General features: G+C 35.9%; 1 protein-coding gene across 4 annotated transcripts in view; it reads right to left on the bottom strand.

Moving 5' to 3' along the window:
• Positions 1-10,822: 10,822 nt before the first annotated feature.
• AUH (AU RNA binding methylglutaconyl-CoA hydratase) overlaps positions 10,823-14,612 on the bottom strand; it is a 113,073-nt gene continuing 109,283 nt past the window's right edge. For all 4 annotated transcript variants that reach the window (XM_066989071.1, XM_066989070.1, XM_066989069.1 and 1 more), the window contains 2 exons: positions 12,995-13,042; positions 10,823-12,337 (listed from right to left, as the gene is read on the bottom strand). In XM_066989071.1, the coding sequence (XP_066845172.1) occupies positions 12,260-12,337; positions 12,995-13,042 (126 nt within the window). In that variant the 3' untranslated portion in view covers positions 10,823-12,259. The remainder of the gene's footprint in view (positions 12,338-12,994; positions 13,043-14,612) is intronic.

Below are 14,612 nucleotides of genomic sequence, written 5' to 3'. Positions count from 1 at the left end.
TAAAAAAAACCCACACAAGTGTTCAGATACTTTAACCCAAAGAAATTGCTGACAGATTTGTTTTCAGCCCAGCAGAGTAAAGAGCTGACAACATATTTTTGCTGGATATGGTAACTTGGGTCTATTTTTAGGACCCTTTTTTTTTTTTTTTTAAGTACACCAAAATAGCAGTGGGTTTAAAAATCACCATCTGCTTCTAGCAATGAAATAATTCTCTGAAGAATAGATAATAAGCATAAAAAAACCACCCTCAACTCTTACATTCCCCACAGCAAGACTGAAAGTAACAATGATGTATTTCTTGACAGTACTATTTATTTCATAAACAGTTCTGCAGTGTCTTAACATACCTGTGAATGTTCAAAATACCTATTTATCAGTTACTAATTCACCAGCATAAACTATTTACATTTCAGTCACGAATGACTGACTGGTAAGTGCTGTTGTAATTGTTTTTATGAGTTAAAATAGCCTAAAGCTGCTGATATTTGGGGCAAAATGCAGACTCTCTCCCTAGCCCCTGCCTGTCCCCCTGCCCCCTCTTGATTTAATTTGGATTTAGTAAAGGCAATGAAGAATTCTCATTTGTAGGGACTGTTTTTTGTTTTTTTTTTTAATGCCTACTATGCTATACTGCCATTAGGAATTGCAGTATATAATTGCAAATGCATGCAGAGAAATCTGAGTACATGTGCTTCCATGTAGTTTGGATACTGGTAACAATGAATCATTATGTCAGCTCAAGATGGCCCCAGACCTGGAAACTTGCTTACTGGAGGAAGCATGTGCCTACAGTTTCTTAGATCTCAACAGAGCTGATGTACCCTATACTCCACCCATGTATTGTTAGCCTTAGGAAACAAAGTTATATTACAAAAGTTATATTACAAAAATGTCAGTTCTCACTCTTTCACCCTTTGAACCCTTATACAATATAAATTGTACTTGGAAGAGGAGAATGACCTATTATTTTTCTATAGGTGGTTCAATGGAAAACAAATCTCAATCTAGCGTCCCCCTTCCCATCTGCCCCCTAAACAAGAACTTGTCTGACTTGGTCATTGAGCTTTCTGTCCGGAGGCTCCGTCCGCAGCCAGCACACCTGTAGCTACACAGTACGCTCACCTGGCCCTCCTCAGCCAGGGGTGTCCTGATCCACATGAGCAGGGACAACTGCTAAGGGACAGGCAAAAGGTGAGAAAGGCTAAACGGCCAAGAAAACCAGTTTCACTAGCTCTGGCACTGGGGCCTTGTTTGTTGGTTCTGTGATTTCAGTGAGATGACAGACTTCGATTTCGTAATAATTTCAGTTTAAAACCTTTCAAGGTTTTAAACCACAGTTATCTTTTTAGTATAATCTGAGAGAATGGCACTGCTTTTTTTTAACCCCTATAGTACTCCAGGAAAAATCAATCTGTTTTCAGACATCTAGATCAATTCTTCTAAAGATAGAAAACAAGTAATAGCTGCCACAGGATGCTTCAAACAACACGTAAGATGGTTTATAAACAATCGATTTTATAAAACAAAGCTATTTTGGAAGCAGTAGTATTTAACAAGTAACATTTCTTATGTATTTGTCATTGTGGTATTTAATTAAATTCTAAGCTTACAACAACAACAGTCCAAAAAAGGAGATGCCCATAATTCGTACTTGTACTTGGTGGATCACAACTCTTGTGACAACTAACTCTGTCTCACTTTCAAAAGACTTGCTAGTGGCCACCACAATGGCAGTGTTTTGGTTGACTTCCACATTTTGAAAAAAAAAGAGAACAGAAAAATCATGGAGAAGCACAGGCTTTTTGTTTTATCTTGTTCTGCAAGGACAGGACTTCTTCACAGTAATATATGAAAAGTATACAATTATGAAATAATTTATTAATGAGATAAATTTATTTTTTTCTCAGTCAGCAGTCAATAACTAGCATAGGAAAGGAAAAAAAGAAAAGGGAAATGGTAGTTTTAAGAAACCTAGTGTTCTCTAGACCTTTTCAAATGGTTTGCTCTTCATTCAAGAATGATTAAAGAAAAAAAAAAGGGGGACTGTGAATAGCCAAGACTCCCAGTGATCTCACTGCAAATTACACATTTATTTGGAATGCATTACAGGAATAATGTTACAGACTTAAGACCTGATCCAAATTCCATTATGTAAATGGAAAAAGAAAATTTTGTTGTCTTAAAAGGAAATTGAATTTAGTTTTTAGTTCCCAGTTAATGAGATACTAATAAAAGTAAAGAACTGCAAGGAAAGTGATCAAAGAGAAATGCCTTTTTTATTTTTTCTTCTTCTTTTCATATTAAATACTTACCTAAGCTGCAATTTACTCATATATCTAAAGTGGCTCTCAGATCCAATGGAAAAGCAAGCTGCAACTGACTTAATGTCATCCTTAATGAATGAACGGAAATGGGGCATATCACAGACTCTAAATGTGCAATTAGTGTCTAAGGATAAGCAAAAAGAGCTATGTAACCTGTAGGTGATCCATTGGTTATTCCATGCAATATAATCCTTTCCTCAAAATAATGTTAAGATTGTTGCTATTATTAAGGATATATATTTTGTTTTGAAACAAACACTTCAGAGACACCTCTTTCTTTTACAGACTGGACGCTTTTGTGATTTCATTTCAGTCTGAACCTAATACAGTTGCTTTCCTTAGTGTATGGAACCACCTAAACAGGCCCCAGATCTGCTAAATGATCTCACAAACAGGTCTTCCTACTTCTGCTAAGCTACACATAGGTCAATTGGCTACGCATAGGTCAACTGGTCTCACACTGTGTGCACATTTCCTAGCACCTGAATTAAACCCCACGATCAAAGCACTGACGTTTTGTCCTGCACAATCTTGAATGCTCTCAGCTTTTACTGGACCCAGAATGAGCTCAAGGTACTCAGAAACCCAGTTTGCACAGCAGGACTTTTGTAGCAGAATATCATAGCCATGAGATTTTTGTTTCTTCTCTAAAGGAATAGGCACACACAGGGGACTATAAGTAATGTGAATTTCAAGACAGGAACAGATCCATTTTGATCTGCCAGCTTTATTTAAAATTAATAAATTCAGTCCATGTATAAACTATCCAGTCATATCCTGTAAAGGTTTAAACAGTGAAACCACAAGGGAAAATAAACTAACATCTCTTCCCTTTTTATCTTAAAAGTGTCTGAAATGAATTGGTTGCTAAAGAAACCTGATATAATTGTGACAGACTGTTTTGAAACCCTTAGCGCAGTTCATCTGAAACCTCAGCATAACAAGTGGCCTCTTATCTGCGTACTATTCCAGGAAGAAATGCATGGCATTTCGTCATCACAGCTGAAAGACTAGCTGGCTCTGCACGTAGGCTAAGCGAGAATAAGAGCCCTCAGCTATAATGAGGGCACGGTGGTAGCTAATGCTTAGTCAGAGGCTGTTTCCTTTAGCCTTTGCTACTGCTTGTAGGAGTTGGAATGCAGGAAAAAGCAAAAATTAAAGAGAACATACAGAAGGTCAATGTTTACCTTCTCTGTTTGTTCTCAGTGAAGATTATTTTGGAAGAAGTGGAATGCATGAAGTAACATAGTGACATCCTAAACCATCTTGCCTATTATAAGGACTTTAAGTAGTTTTATTTAGTGTGACTATTTGTGAGAAGGATTACTTACAGGAGAGAGAATCATAAAAAGCAGATGTATTTTTTTTAGTCTGACATTTAAATGCAAATTAGTAAGTGGAAGTTTAATATAGTTATTTCCTTGTGAAAACTGATCTTGAATTTCCAAACAGGCAAACAACTTTCTCCTTAACAAAGCCACTGAATCATAGATAACTGGTAGCAATTATTTCAAAATTATTTCAAAAACAAGGTTACACCTTCATATGTGGAGAAATATGGTGAGGAACATTTATTTTTACAGGTTTTTCCTCTCTTTTACATCCTTAAGATCATAACATCCATGGTGCTCTGTCATTGTGATTTTTAACATAAGAATCTGTAAAATGTGAACATGGAATGACCAATCAACATAAAATGAAAATGTTAAATGGGAACATGTAGTAATGTTCAGACTGTAGGTTTGAGAGCTGATTCATTCAGGACAGCATTTTGTTTTGTTATTTTGGCAGCAGAAATATCACAGCAATTATTGTGAATTTACTCTGCTATAACCAAGCTGATTTAAGCACACGACTGTATACACTATAATACTGAACACACTGGACTGAGTCATTTACACGCATGCAGTTCCTGATCTAAATAAGGGCTAGATTTAACTTGCTCTGTTTAACTCACTGCCTGAACACTGAAAATTGTTGGCACAGATTTTTCTCAGGAAACTCAAACTTACACAAGCAGAGGAAAAACATTGCGAATGAGATGCTGCTGTGTGCAAAAATTCATCTTGGGTAAAACTTTAAAACCTAAAAATAAATCTTGTGTGCAGTTCTCCCAAATAGGCTTTTCTGTTCAACTCTGAAGGTTTAAAGCAGTTGTTAATCATGTACTGTACACAGTGCTAAGCAGGAAAGTGTTCAGTTATTTCTGAAACACGTTATTTTGAGGCTATATTTGAATCTTCCATATTTATGTGATGAGAGTTATGTCACAAAGTTAATCATTCCCAGGATGCTAGCATTCAGGGTAATGAAAAACTTCTTGTGCAAGCAGCCATTAATCAGTGAGTATAACATTGCATAATGCTTTCTGAAGCATGTGTTATGTGATCAGAGTACAAGGCTGTATAATACAGCAAAGTGTTTATGCCATATGCTGACCTTTTCTAAAGCAGAAATGGAGCCATGTGATGTGCTGCTCTTGCCAGCAGTTGCTTATTGCCAATAATTAAGTTTGACGATATGAAGAAACACAAACTTGTATTGCTTTAGAGTTCTAAAAGGAAGAAGCTTTGAAGTTTTTGGCACTGCAAAGCACACAGATTGCCAACTTGGCTTGCATACACTACCGTTGTCCATTATAGGCACCGCCCAACAAAACTGGAATCAAGTGCCCTGTTCAAGTGGTTACTGGCATTTGTGTAAAGGAAAACATGCTCCGTCGTTACAGGACTGCAGTATTATCCAAAAGAGCACAAAGGTCACAGGAACAAAGCAGCCAAAAGCATGCTTGGTACCTCAAATCTCAGTACATCACAATAACATTTGATGTTCTTGTGCAATAGTGCTAGTAAGCAGCTATTACTTAATCTCCTACCAGTATTACACAAATGTATACTTGCGAAATACTTCAGATAAATATGCTGTAATTATATGAACTATAAAAGCATGTATAGTACAAAATGTTTTTGTAACTCGAAACACACATACCTGTGGAGACGTGGTTTTAATGAGCTATTTTAACAATGGGAACAATGCTTCAGAAGCTTCCATGAACAACCATAAAACTATGTGCTGGAAGCAGAGTGGACATACGGACATGCATTTTATATATTATGTATATATACACGCACAAAGTGATCAAAATTTTGCCCTAAACACAGTTACTTTGTGCTTCACTGTTGGCAGAATCAGGTTGCAAAGCTGGAATAACCAGCTTCGTACGACTGCTTTAGCACAAGCAACCATTCTGGTAGTCTAGCTATGCTATGGCTGCTCCTGCACCATCTCCTCCCTGACTTGTTAGGGTTTCCTTTTACCTAACTGATGACAGCCAGACTACTTAGGGAAGCTGGTAAAGAAAGGGGTAGCTAAATTCCATAAGCATTACCACCTGTTAACAGCAACACAGTTCCATCATGGGACTGACTGTATGTCATCAGTAGTTAAAGTGATTCCTGATATACCTCTGCTAAAGAACTATTTTCAAGCTTAACTAACAGTCCTAAAGCACAAAGCAGTCTAGAAACACAATCACAAAGGTGCACATGTAAGAATAAGACTATGCGGGAGCTTAGGTGCCCAAGCCAAAAATTTAGATTCTCAAAATTCCTGCTTAACTGTTGAGATTTTCCTTTCTCCTTTGAAGCCATACTCCTGATGTATTAGACAATGGCAGCCATGCTGTATGTAACACCTTCCAGGATTTATGAATTAAGACTTCCACAGCTAAGGAATCTGAGTCAGAAGGCATCTTCACACTTGACAGACAGGAATCCACAGAGTACAAAGGAGATGTTGGGGATGAGAGCAAAGCCAGCAGGACTCTATCCTTGCTCCACAATCTATTAATAAAAGTGTAATACTCGCTGCAAGACAGGTCTTCCCTTTCCAATCTAATAGGCTAATGGTCATTATTACTATGTCTCAACAAGACAAATGGTAGACTAAGTAATTAAAATAAAAATGTTTAATCAGGATTGACCGAGAACCTCCAGTGATCACGTCACTCTTGAAGGAGTATTCAGATCAATTCAGTGAAAGATGGGAGCAAAAATGGATCTGCTCTGAGTTTCACGAGTACTCCAACTACTCAGAAATTAGATAGATCAAGTAAGTGAAGCATACCCTCTTCACTTTCTCAGTAAAGGACTGATTTCAACCCAGGTATGAAAAATGTTTAAGAATCCAAAATGAATTGGATTTGTGAATCCAAACTGAAGAAAGGAATTCCCTTCAGCAGAAGGTGGATAAAAGGAGCCCTAAAACACGTCCATGTCCTCCCTTATGAACTGATGATATAGGCAGAACCGTTCTCATTATGCTGTCTTTTGTGGACCCAACCTTCTTTCAAACACTATGTATAGATAGCCTAGGAATCATAAATGGATGTTACAATCTCTGTAAGTGATTAGGGTACAGAACTGGCTGAAACAAGCCAGAACAGAAAAATCTGTGGAGTTGCTCACAAAAATATCAGAAATGACTGTGCTGAACTTAAACACTGCAGCCTGAACACACTATACAAACCATTTCTTCTATCCATCCTTACAAGACCCACTACTTCTTCGAAGCATGGTTCTTGGCTCTCTCCTCCTTTCACCACTACTTTGAAGAGGAGGCTGGCCAAAATAACACAACTAAAACAATAGTCAATATTAATCATTTTTTTTGGATCAGTCCTGAGTGGTCACTATCTGTGGATGCTTACATATGTTTACATAAATAGTTCAGCTACATACGAGCTTTGGAGAGAACAGTTCTGGCAGTATGAATTTATTACATAAAAAAAAAAAAAAACAAAAAAAAACCAGTCAAACACAAGCACATACACACATTGTTAACATTTATATGTAATGAAAACACAACCTTCAAAACTCTGTCCTTATAATTTAAATTTTAAACTTTGTCTTTCTAAGCTACATGAAAGAGACGCTTTTTAAAGAATCTGTACAACTGGCATCAGATTATCAGATTTTTGAACATGCTAGAAAGAATTGAGCCAAAGATGATATCAGAAAGTCCCTTATGCTTAAATGAAAATGTTAAATCAATTAGCAATTGCTAGAATAAAGAAGCAACTATTTGCTGTATGTTCCCTAAAATAAAAAATATCAAAATCTTCATGTTCTTTTGAAAGTGATTATATTATGCAACATGAAAACTGCAACACATTCTCACCTCTTTAATGTTATAAAAGCTTTATTAGCATACACTTTAGAAATTATAATCAAAGAGTAGTAGTCACTAACGAGAACACTGAAGAGTCTACAAACATACATATACAGACTATGCCTTTCAGGGTTAATGTATTATTTTGAGCTGGAGTATTGCAATAGGACTTAGCTTTGACACAGAATGTTCACACCCTCTATAATAAATTCTTTTAACATATTTCATATTTCTTCCCATGTGAATGACTGTCCTTGGAAGAATTATCTACTAGATAAAATTTGAAGATGAAATCTAAGTCTAGACTTAGAAAAAGGGGGAGGGGGGAGTGGAGACTGATCTTATAATCTACGACAGTTGTTGATTAATGAGCTGCTCATGATTGCTGTAGGCCTGTCCAAACTGCAGAAGCAAATGGTTCTACAGGGCTGGGAGGAATGTGCTATCTGGTATGCCACACCTTTGTTTAAAGTTAGAAATCACTGTGACTTCTGCTACATTTGTTCTAGCCTTGAACTACCAGATGTGCATGATGAAATATATGGTAACACGCATGGATGTCCTAGCTACTTGACTGCTGTTCCTGCAAAAGAATTCTGTATTACAGAACTTCCACACTGCAAGTATTGCCACTTGGAACAGTCACAGTACATACTTTACAGGGTTCAAGGTTTTGCTGGTAGTGCTCTTGCACAAATAAATTCCAAACTTCCTGGAGTACAATAGTACTATCACATCCTGAAGGGGCTTGGTCTTATCTGACAGTCTGAAAAATTGTATTTGTATGTACACCTATGCGCACACATACATATATATATATGCATGCATACGATATGTCAATATACACACATATATAACGCATAATGAACACATTGTGTAAACACAGTGCATTCTGCAGAACTAAGGAAACATACTCAACTCCATTCCAAGGTTGAAACTGAACATGATTTGAATCTATAATAAAACGGTATCTTAGCAAATCTTTAATGATAACATGATTATATGTAATTAAATCTCTCAAAAAAACTTTTGGGATAACTTTTAAAACTCTTCTAACTTCAGTTATAAAACATCAGTGTTCTTAAGGTGAAAAAAAAAAAGAAAAACAAACAAACAAAAACAATGTACATGTACAAGTTATTAGAGGGGCACCCTGACCCCTGTTACCTGAGTTCCAGACTCAGACAAAATGAAAGCCAACAGAAAAAGGGGCATAGACAGAAAAACTAGTATTTAAAAGCCCTCAAAACACATTAAAAGAATTAAAGGAATTTCATTACCATTAGCTGTAGATGTCTTCTGTTGGCTTATCTGTTTGCAATTATTCTCTTTTTTTCTCATTTTTGGAGATAGTTGTCTTTCTAGAATTGTGCAGAAAAAGAACATCTTAAAATAACCACATTGTCATTATCACACAGTAAGTACATTAACTGTACAATCTTCATTAGACAATTGAATTTTCAGTAGTGCCATTAGATGTAATATGTGTAATATGAGAGGTGGAAGCACATCTTGTTCAATTTACACCACAAAAAAATACCAGTGGTTTTCAATTTATTTATTTTTAATAAATCATCTTTCTAACCTCAGTAGACACATTTTCAGGGATTTGCTTACATATAAAAACAATGAAAGAAAAAAATAAGTTGGTGATAAATTAAGATGTTTCAATTACTTTTTTTCACTTTGCTTCTATTGGTTTTGTTACTCTGAAACGGCACTAATACTACACCTTACGTTACACCCTAAGTCTCCCAAAGCCAAATTCAAGCTAGCATGATATTCTGCCCTCTCTTTGTTGAAGAGACTGTTTAATTTTTGTTACCTTCAATAAATCTGATTATGATTAAATGCATCATAAAACAATGACCAAAGAAAAATATGAAACATCTGCAAATGACACATCCTGGTATTTACTATTTTGAATGCAGCTGGTTAAAAGCAGTTCTAAAAAGCATAGACATGAACCCTGAAGTAAGACTATGAGTAATTCTGAATAGACTGACAGATTTTCAGCAACTATTTGGCACAAATGGCTCCACAATCTCATAGAAACGTTCCACAGAACAACATCCTCAAAGTGCTCTTAAGTGCATTATTACACAATCTCAGAATAAATAAAACTTGGAATTTCTTTACAGCAGGTGAGATACTCAAAGACTCTGAAGTGACTGAAGTAATTCAGACAATTCTGAAAACTTTATCCAGAAATTTATTAAACTAGAGAGAATGCAGAGTTACTTCAATATTAACACAGGGGAAAACAAAAACAAACAAACAAAATAAAAACCCAACAAACAATAAATACTTTCCTAGATTAAAGGTTGGAGGCTAAAATGACATGGGTCATATAAATTGGCACATTAATTTCTGCAAGGATTTCTGGGTTATTTATTAAGTTGCACTTGCACTTACACTGCCAGGAGGCTCAAGGTAACTGACCTACCTGAACTATCACTTTTCAATATTCATCTCAGTATTAAAGTGCAGAAGATCTCACTACCCACTTGAGCTCAGCAGAAGCAGGAAAAAAAGCTGCTTATGCCTAGGGACCATGAAATAACCTTTCAGGAAACCAGCAGGGACCAGGGGTCATCTACCCATGAGGTACTGTGCAGAAAAGCATGGCTTTACCAGGAATTGAAAGAGCTGATCCTAAGCACTTGAAGGAGGATTTGCTAGATCAAAACTTTCATAAGGAAAAGTCAGGCTATATAAGAACATTTCTGTTACAAATCACTCTCTCCTGGAAGCAGAATTCTAATATTGCTATTAATTATGAGCAATGAAGTCATCTTAATGCTGGTTACTTAATAAAAGAGACAGTAAGCGTTTAACACATCTTTTGCTAAAATATTGTTCCTTTAGAACTATTCCAATATCACTAGATAGTACCTTTAGAAATTGTGCTATTGATACTCACTTTGAAATAACATTCAAACTCTTGACTTCAAAGAAGGGACTCAAATTGCTACAATCTGACAATATCTCCTCCTGAGAAAAGGAATGGAGAGACCACTGTGACAGCAAAATTATTTTCTGAGATCAAAACTACTAGTTAAAGGCACAAATCTACACAGTCTTGTGCCACAGTATTTCAAGTTATTAGACTTTTTTAAAACAGACATTGACAGAAGCTACTGAATCAGGGCTTGTTAGAAAAACAGGCAGCTTAATAAGCAGACTGTATATCAAAGTTATGAAACACAAACCAGTCAGCATAGACTTAATATTTTTTCATCCCATTAACATAATTATTTCCTACTCAGTAAAAATGAAAATGACATGTTAGCATTTCAAAAACAGGAGAAAATGACCCTCTAGGCTTTATATGACTATCAAAACAAGCACCGGTACTTTATTTGCAAATTATCATGCATGAAATGATCGACTCAGCAAGTTTACCAGTCAACAAAGTGTGTGCTCTACCAGTTATAATCAATTTACATGTAATGATATGTCTAAATATGAATTTAAATGAGTTCCTGTCATTTCATGTTCAATAGCTGCTTTATCATCATAGATATGGACACTGACCATAGTTAATGTTGCAGAAACAGCAGAGCATGCACAAGTTTCATAAGCCAATGGTAACCAAATACAAAGAAATTTGTTTTCATGTAAAAGATAGCCTCTAACTGCTAAGGCATGTTTATTTTCCAGTCAAGTTAACAAAAATAATTTCTAAGAGGTTGTTTTCAAGCATTTGCTGTATATGGCACAACTACATCAAATATACAATATGAATCACAACAGCATTCTCACCTTATAACCTACTGGATTTCTCTTTCAAAATATGAAAAGAACCCTGAGGCCACCACAGAATAAAGAACATTTCATTATCATCCCTGTTGCATATAAATATACATTATTTAGACCCTGCAAAAAGGACATTCTGGGGATGAAGAAAATTCTAGTTTCTTTAACAGCACATTAGACACATCCCTGCGCAAAATATTTTAATACAATCATCACAAATTTAAAATAACCAGGGCAAGTGAAATAAAATTCCATAACAGCGGACAGTACTGATCAGATGGCATTTTGGAAGAATGCAAGACAAAGCCAAGTGTAACACACAAGAATGTATTATTAAAGGCTGGCCTCTAAGATGTCTTAATTTAATACAATTAAATGAATATAATAAGAATGACTTCATCAAAAGGACACCATTATGTGCTATTCTCAAAGTTACTTTCATTTTACTTAGAATAGTGTAATTCAGACAAATAAAGCTTAATATTTACCAAACAATAATCTTTTTAATCTCCCTTAACTTTATTTATAATGTACATATGCAGGTAGAATTCTCAAATGTATTTTTACTGGTATACAGAATCATTTAAATGCATATTTGGTGCAATTTCTTTTTTTTGGTGTTCAGAAGTCACTTTTATTCTGATAAAATGATACAGCAAATTTATACTTAACATCACATATAGATTTTGCCTATTTAAAGGATTTATAGAGCTTTTTAATTGTGGAATGGTAAATTTCATACATATGAAATTTTAAAAATGTTGCATGAAATTGTGACCTTGCCAGTACATAGATCGGCCTTCAGAAACTGTAATGAGCATGAATGGACACACATTTCTATCTGGGCCCAGTACAAGTATGGACACATTAAAAATGTTGTAACATCAGTATGATTTGCTTTTACTTTGGTGGTTGTGATATTCTAGGCTCAGATGCAAAGTGCACCTTAATGGTCCTCATATCTGTACATATACCCCATTGTAGTTTAAAGGCATCAGCTTCTTTTATTCTCCCTTGTAGCGAGGAGGCCTTTTCTCTTTAAATGCAAGAAGACCTTCAATTCTATCCTTGGTTGGAATAGTCTGCAAAGGGTAATATGTAACATTTCATTATTGATACAAAAAACAATACCAACAACAATATTTTTGTACATATCCCCATTCTTTAATATAACATAAAACATAACAGCAAAATGAAAAGTGCAACGTATAGTCAGATATGTGAAAGTACCAGTCATTTCATAGGCACAAAAGGAGGCAGAGAAAAAGTTCAGGAGAAGAAGGAGTATCTTTTCTCTGAACAGATGAGAGCGAGAATGAATCTCTCTAGGGTTTGTTTTGGGGTTTTGATGTGTTTGTTGTTGTTATTCTGTTTTTGATTTTCTGTTTGTTACCTGGTTAGCACACATACTGTTAAGTTGCACGTGCTTGTGAAGTGTCCTACATGTTATTTTATGCTAAACCAAAAGAAAACAATAGCAAAGCAGTTCTTGGACTAGGTGCATATCAGTGTATGACTGATGAGGTATAGGGCTGGCAGTGCTTCATGTAGTGTCCTACACCTCATTCCTTAAATTCCTTATAGAAACAGAGTATGTAGAAGGAAGGCCTAGATCCAATGACAAAATATTTGTAGAAGGAACTATAAAGCAATTTCTACTTGTATTTCTGCATGTGCCTCACAACATTCTCCAGCAAAGCCTCTTTTCTACATTTTTTTATTTAATCATGGTTACATACCTGAGCGTAACAAGCTTCTTCGATTGCTAAGCCTGTTACTAAGTCGACCTGAGAAAAAGAATTCAACATTATAAAAAGCATATTTTTGTACATTTCATATACATTATTTCCTGACAGCTAGCTGTGTTTCTATATGCCAAATACTAAAACAGTTTACTTTAAAGTTCTTCCATGGTACATTAACAGAGAAATACCTCTCTGCCATGTGGTGAGAGTGATTAGTGTTTCTGTAACAGTTTCCGTATTTGGTGATACAATTAGTATGTAATACACTGTCAAAACAATGTATGTTCTTCACTGCACATTTGTAATCATTTCAACTACTACAAGGGAAAAGATTTACTGCGTGATTATTTAAAATTTGTTCTGAAATAACTATATTCAAAAAAATCTGTAAGAAAATAATACCATACTAAAAAGTAAACATGGACTCAATTTTAAATGGATTTAAAAAAGTAAATGAGGCCAGTGGCAATCCTGCACCATCACCTAGTTTTGTGAGTTGGTCTGAAAAGCTGTCCTGGTTTTAGCTGAGACAGAGTTGATTTTCCTTACAGTAGCTGCTATGATGCTGTGTTTTGGATTTAGGATGAGAATAATGCTGGTAACACACTGATGTTTTGCTTGCTGCGGAGCAGTGATTATACTGAGCCAAGGAGTTTTCAGCTCCTCACACTGCTCTGCCAGCGAGGAGGCTGGGGGTGCATGAAGAGCTGGGAGGGGACAGACCCCAACTGGCCAGAGGCATCCACAATGTTGATTTTTTTTTCTCTTGGGGCTGCGGTGCTTGTTCTCAGAGTTGTGCTGTGTAACACCTTACTTGCGGTCTTTGCTCCCTGTTGTACTGTTTGTCACCTCTGGGGGCTGGTTTGAGGTTATCATTTTGCTGTACTGTGTAACGCTGGCTTATGATATGATAAAATTACTGGTCAGAGCAATTGCATTGTGCATCACTTGTTTCGTGTATATAATAGTAGTAGTAGTATTTTCTCTTCCTTTTCTGTCCTATTAAACTGTCTTTATCTCAACCTGTGAGTTTTATCATTTTTTTGATTCTCTCCCCCATCCCACTGGAGGGGAGTGAGTGAACGGCTGTGTGGTGCTTAGCTGCCTGCTGGGCTAAACTACAACAACAGATGAAATGACTGTTCTCCTGAAGTGACTGAAATGATTTTCTCACCAGTACCTCTCTGCCTTTCTAAAGCGTCAGCTGCAGCAGAATTACCAGCTCACCAAAAGGCTAGTGAAAAGGCTGTGGCTATGCACCACAAGTAGATTGTCAAGAGAAGATAAGCAACAGGATATATTACCAAGGGAAGCCGTGAAATCAGAAAATGGTAATCAGAACCAAATATGAAATTGGACTCCAGATATAATTTTAACACTAGCCTCTATTAAACTATTAAAAAAAAATAGCATGCCTTTATTAATTACTAAACACCGAAAGCCTTGATAGACTTCACACAGTATGACTTTGGTGATGTTTTTCTGTCCAGCATTTGCGATATAACTTGTTCATAGCAGTGTATGTTTATTTGCTCCTATTAGTAACTAGCAGAGTGCATTACACCTAGATAGATGTAGGATTGCTACACCTTGTTATGGAAATCAACATAAT

Source organism: Anser cygnoides, chromosome Z (genome assembly GCF_040182565.1).
Source record: "Anser cygnoides isolate HZ-2024a breed goose chromosome Z, Taihu_goose_T2T_genome, whole genome shotgun sequence".
Taxonomy (NCBI): domain Eukaryota; kingdom Metazoa; phylum Chordata; class Aves; order Anseriformes; family Anatidae; genus Anser; species Anser cygnoides.
The sequence above is the reverse complement of the archived record's forward strand: the minus strand, read 5'-3'. Positions and strand labels throughout refer to the sequence as shown.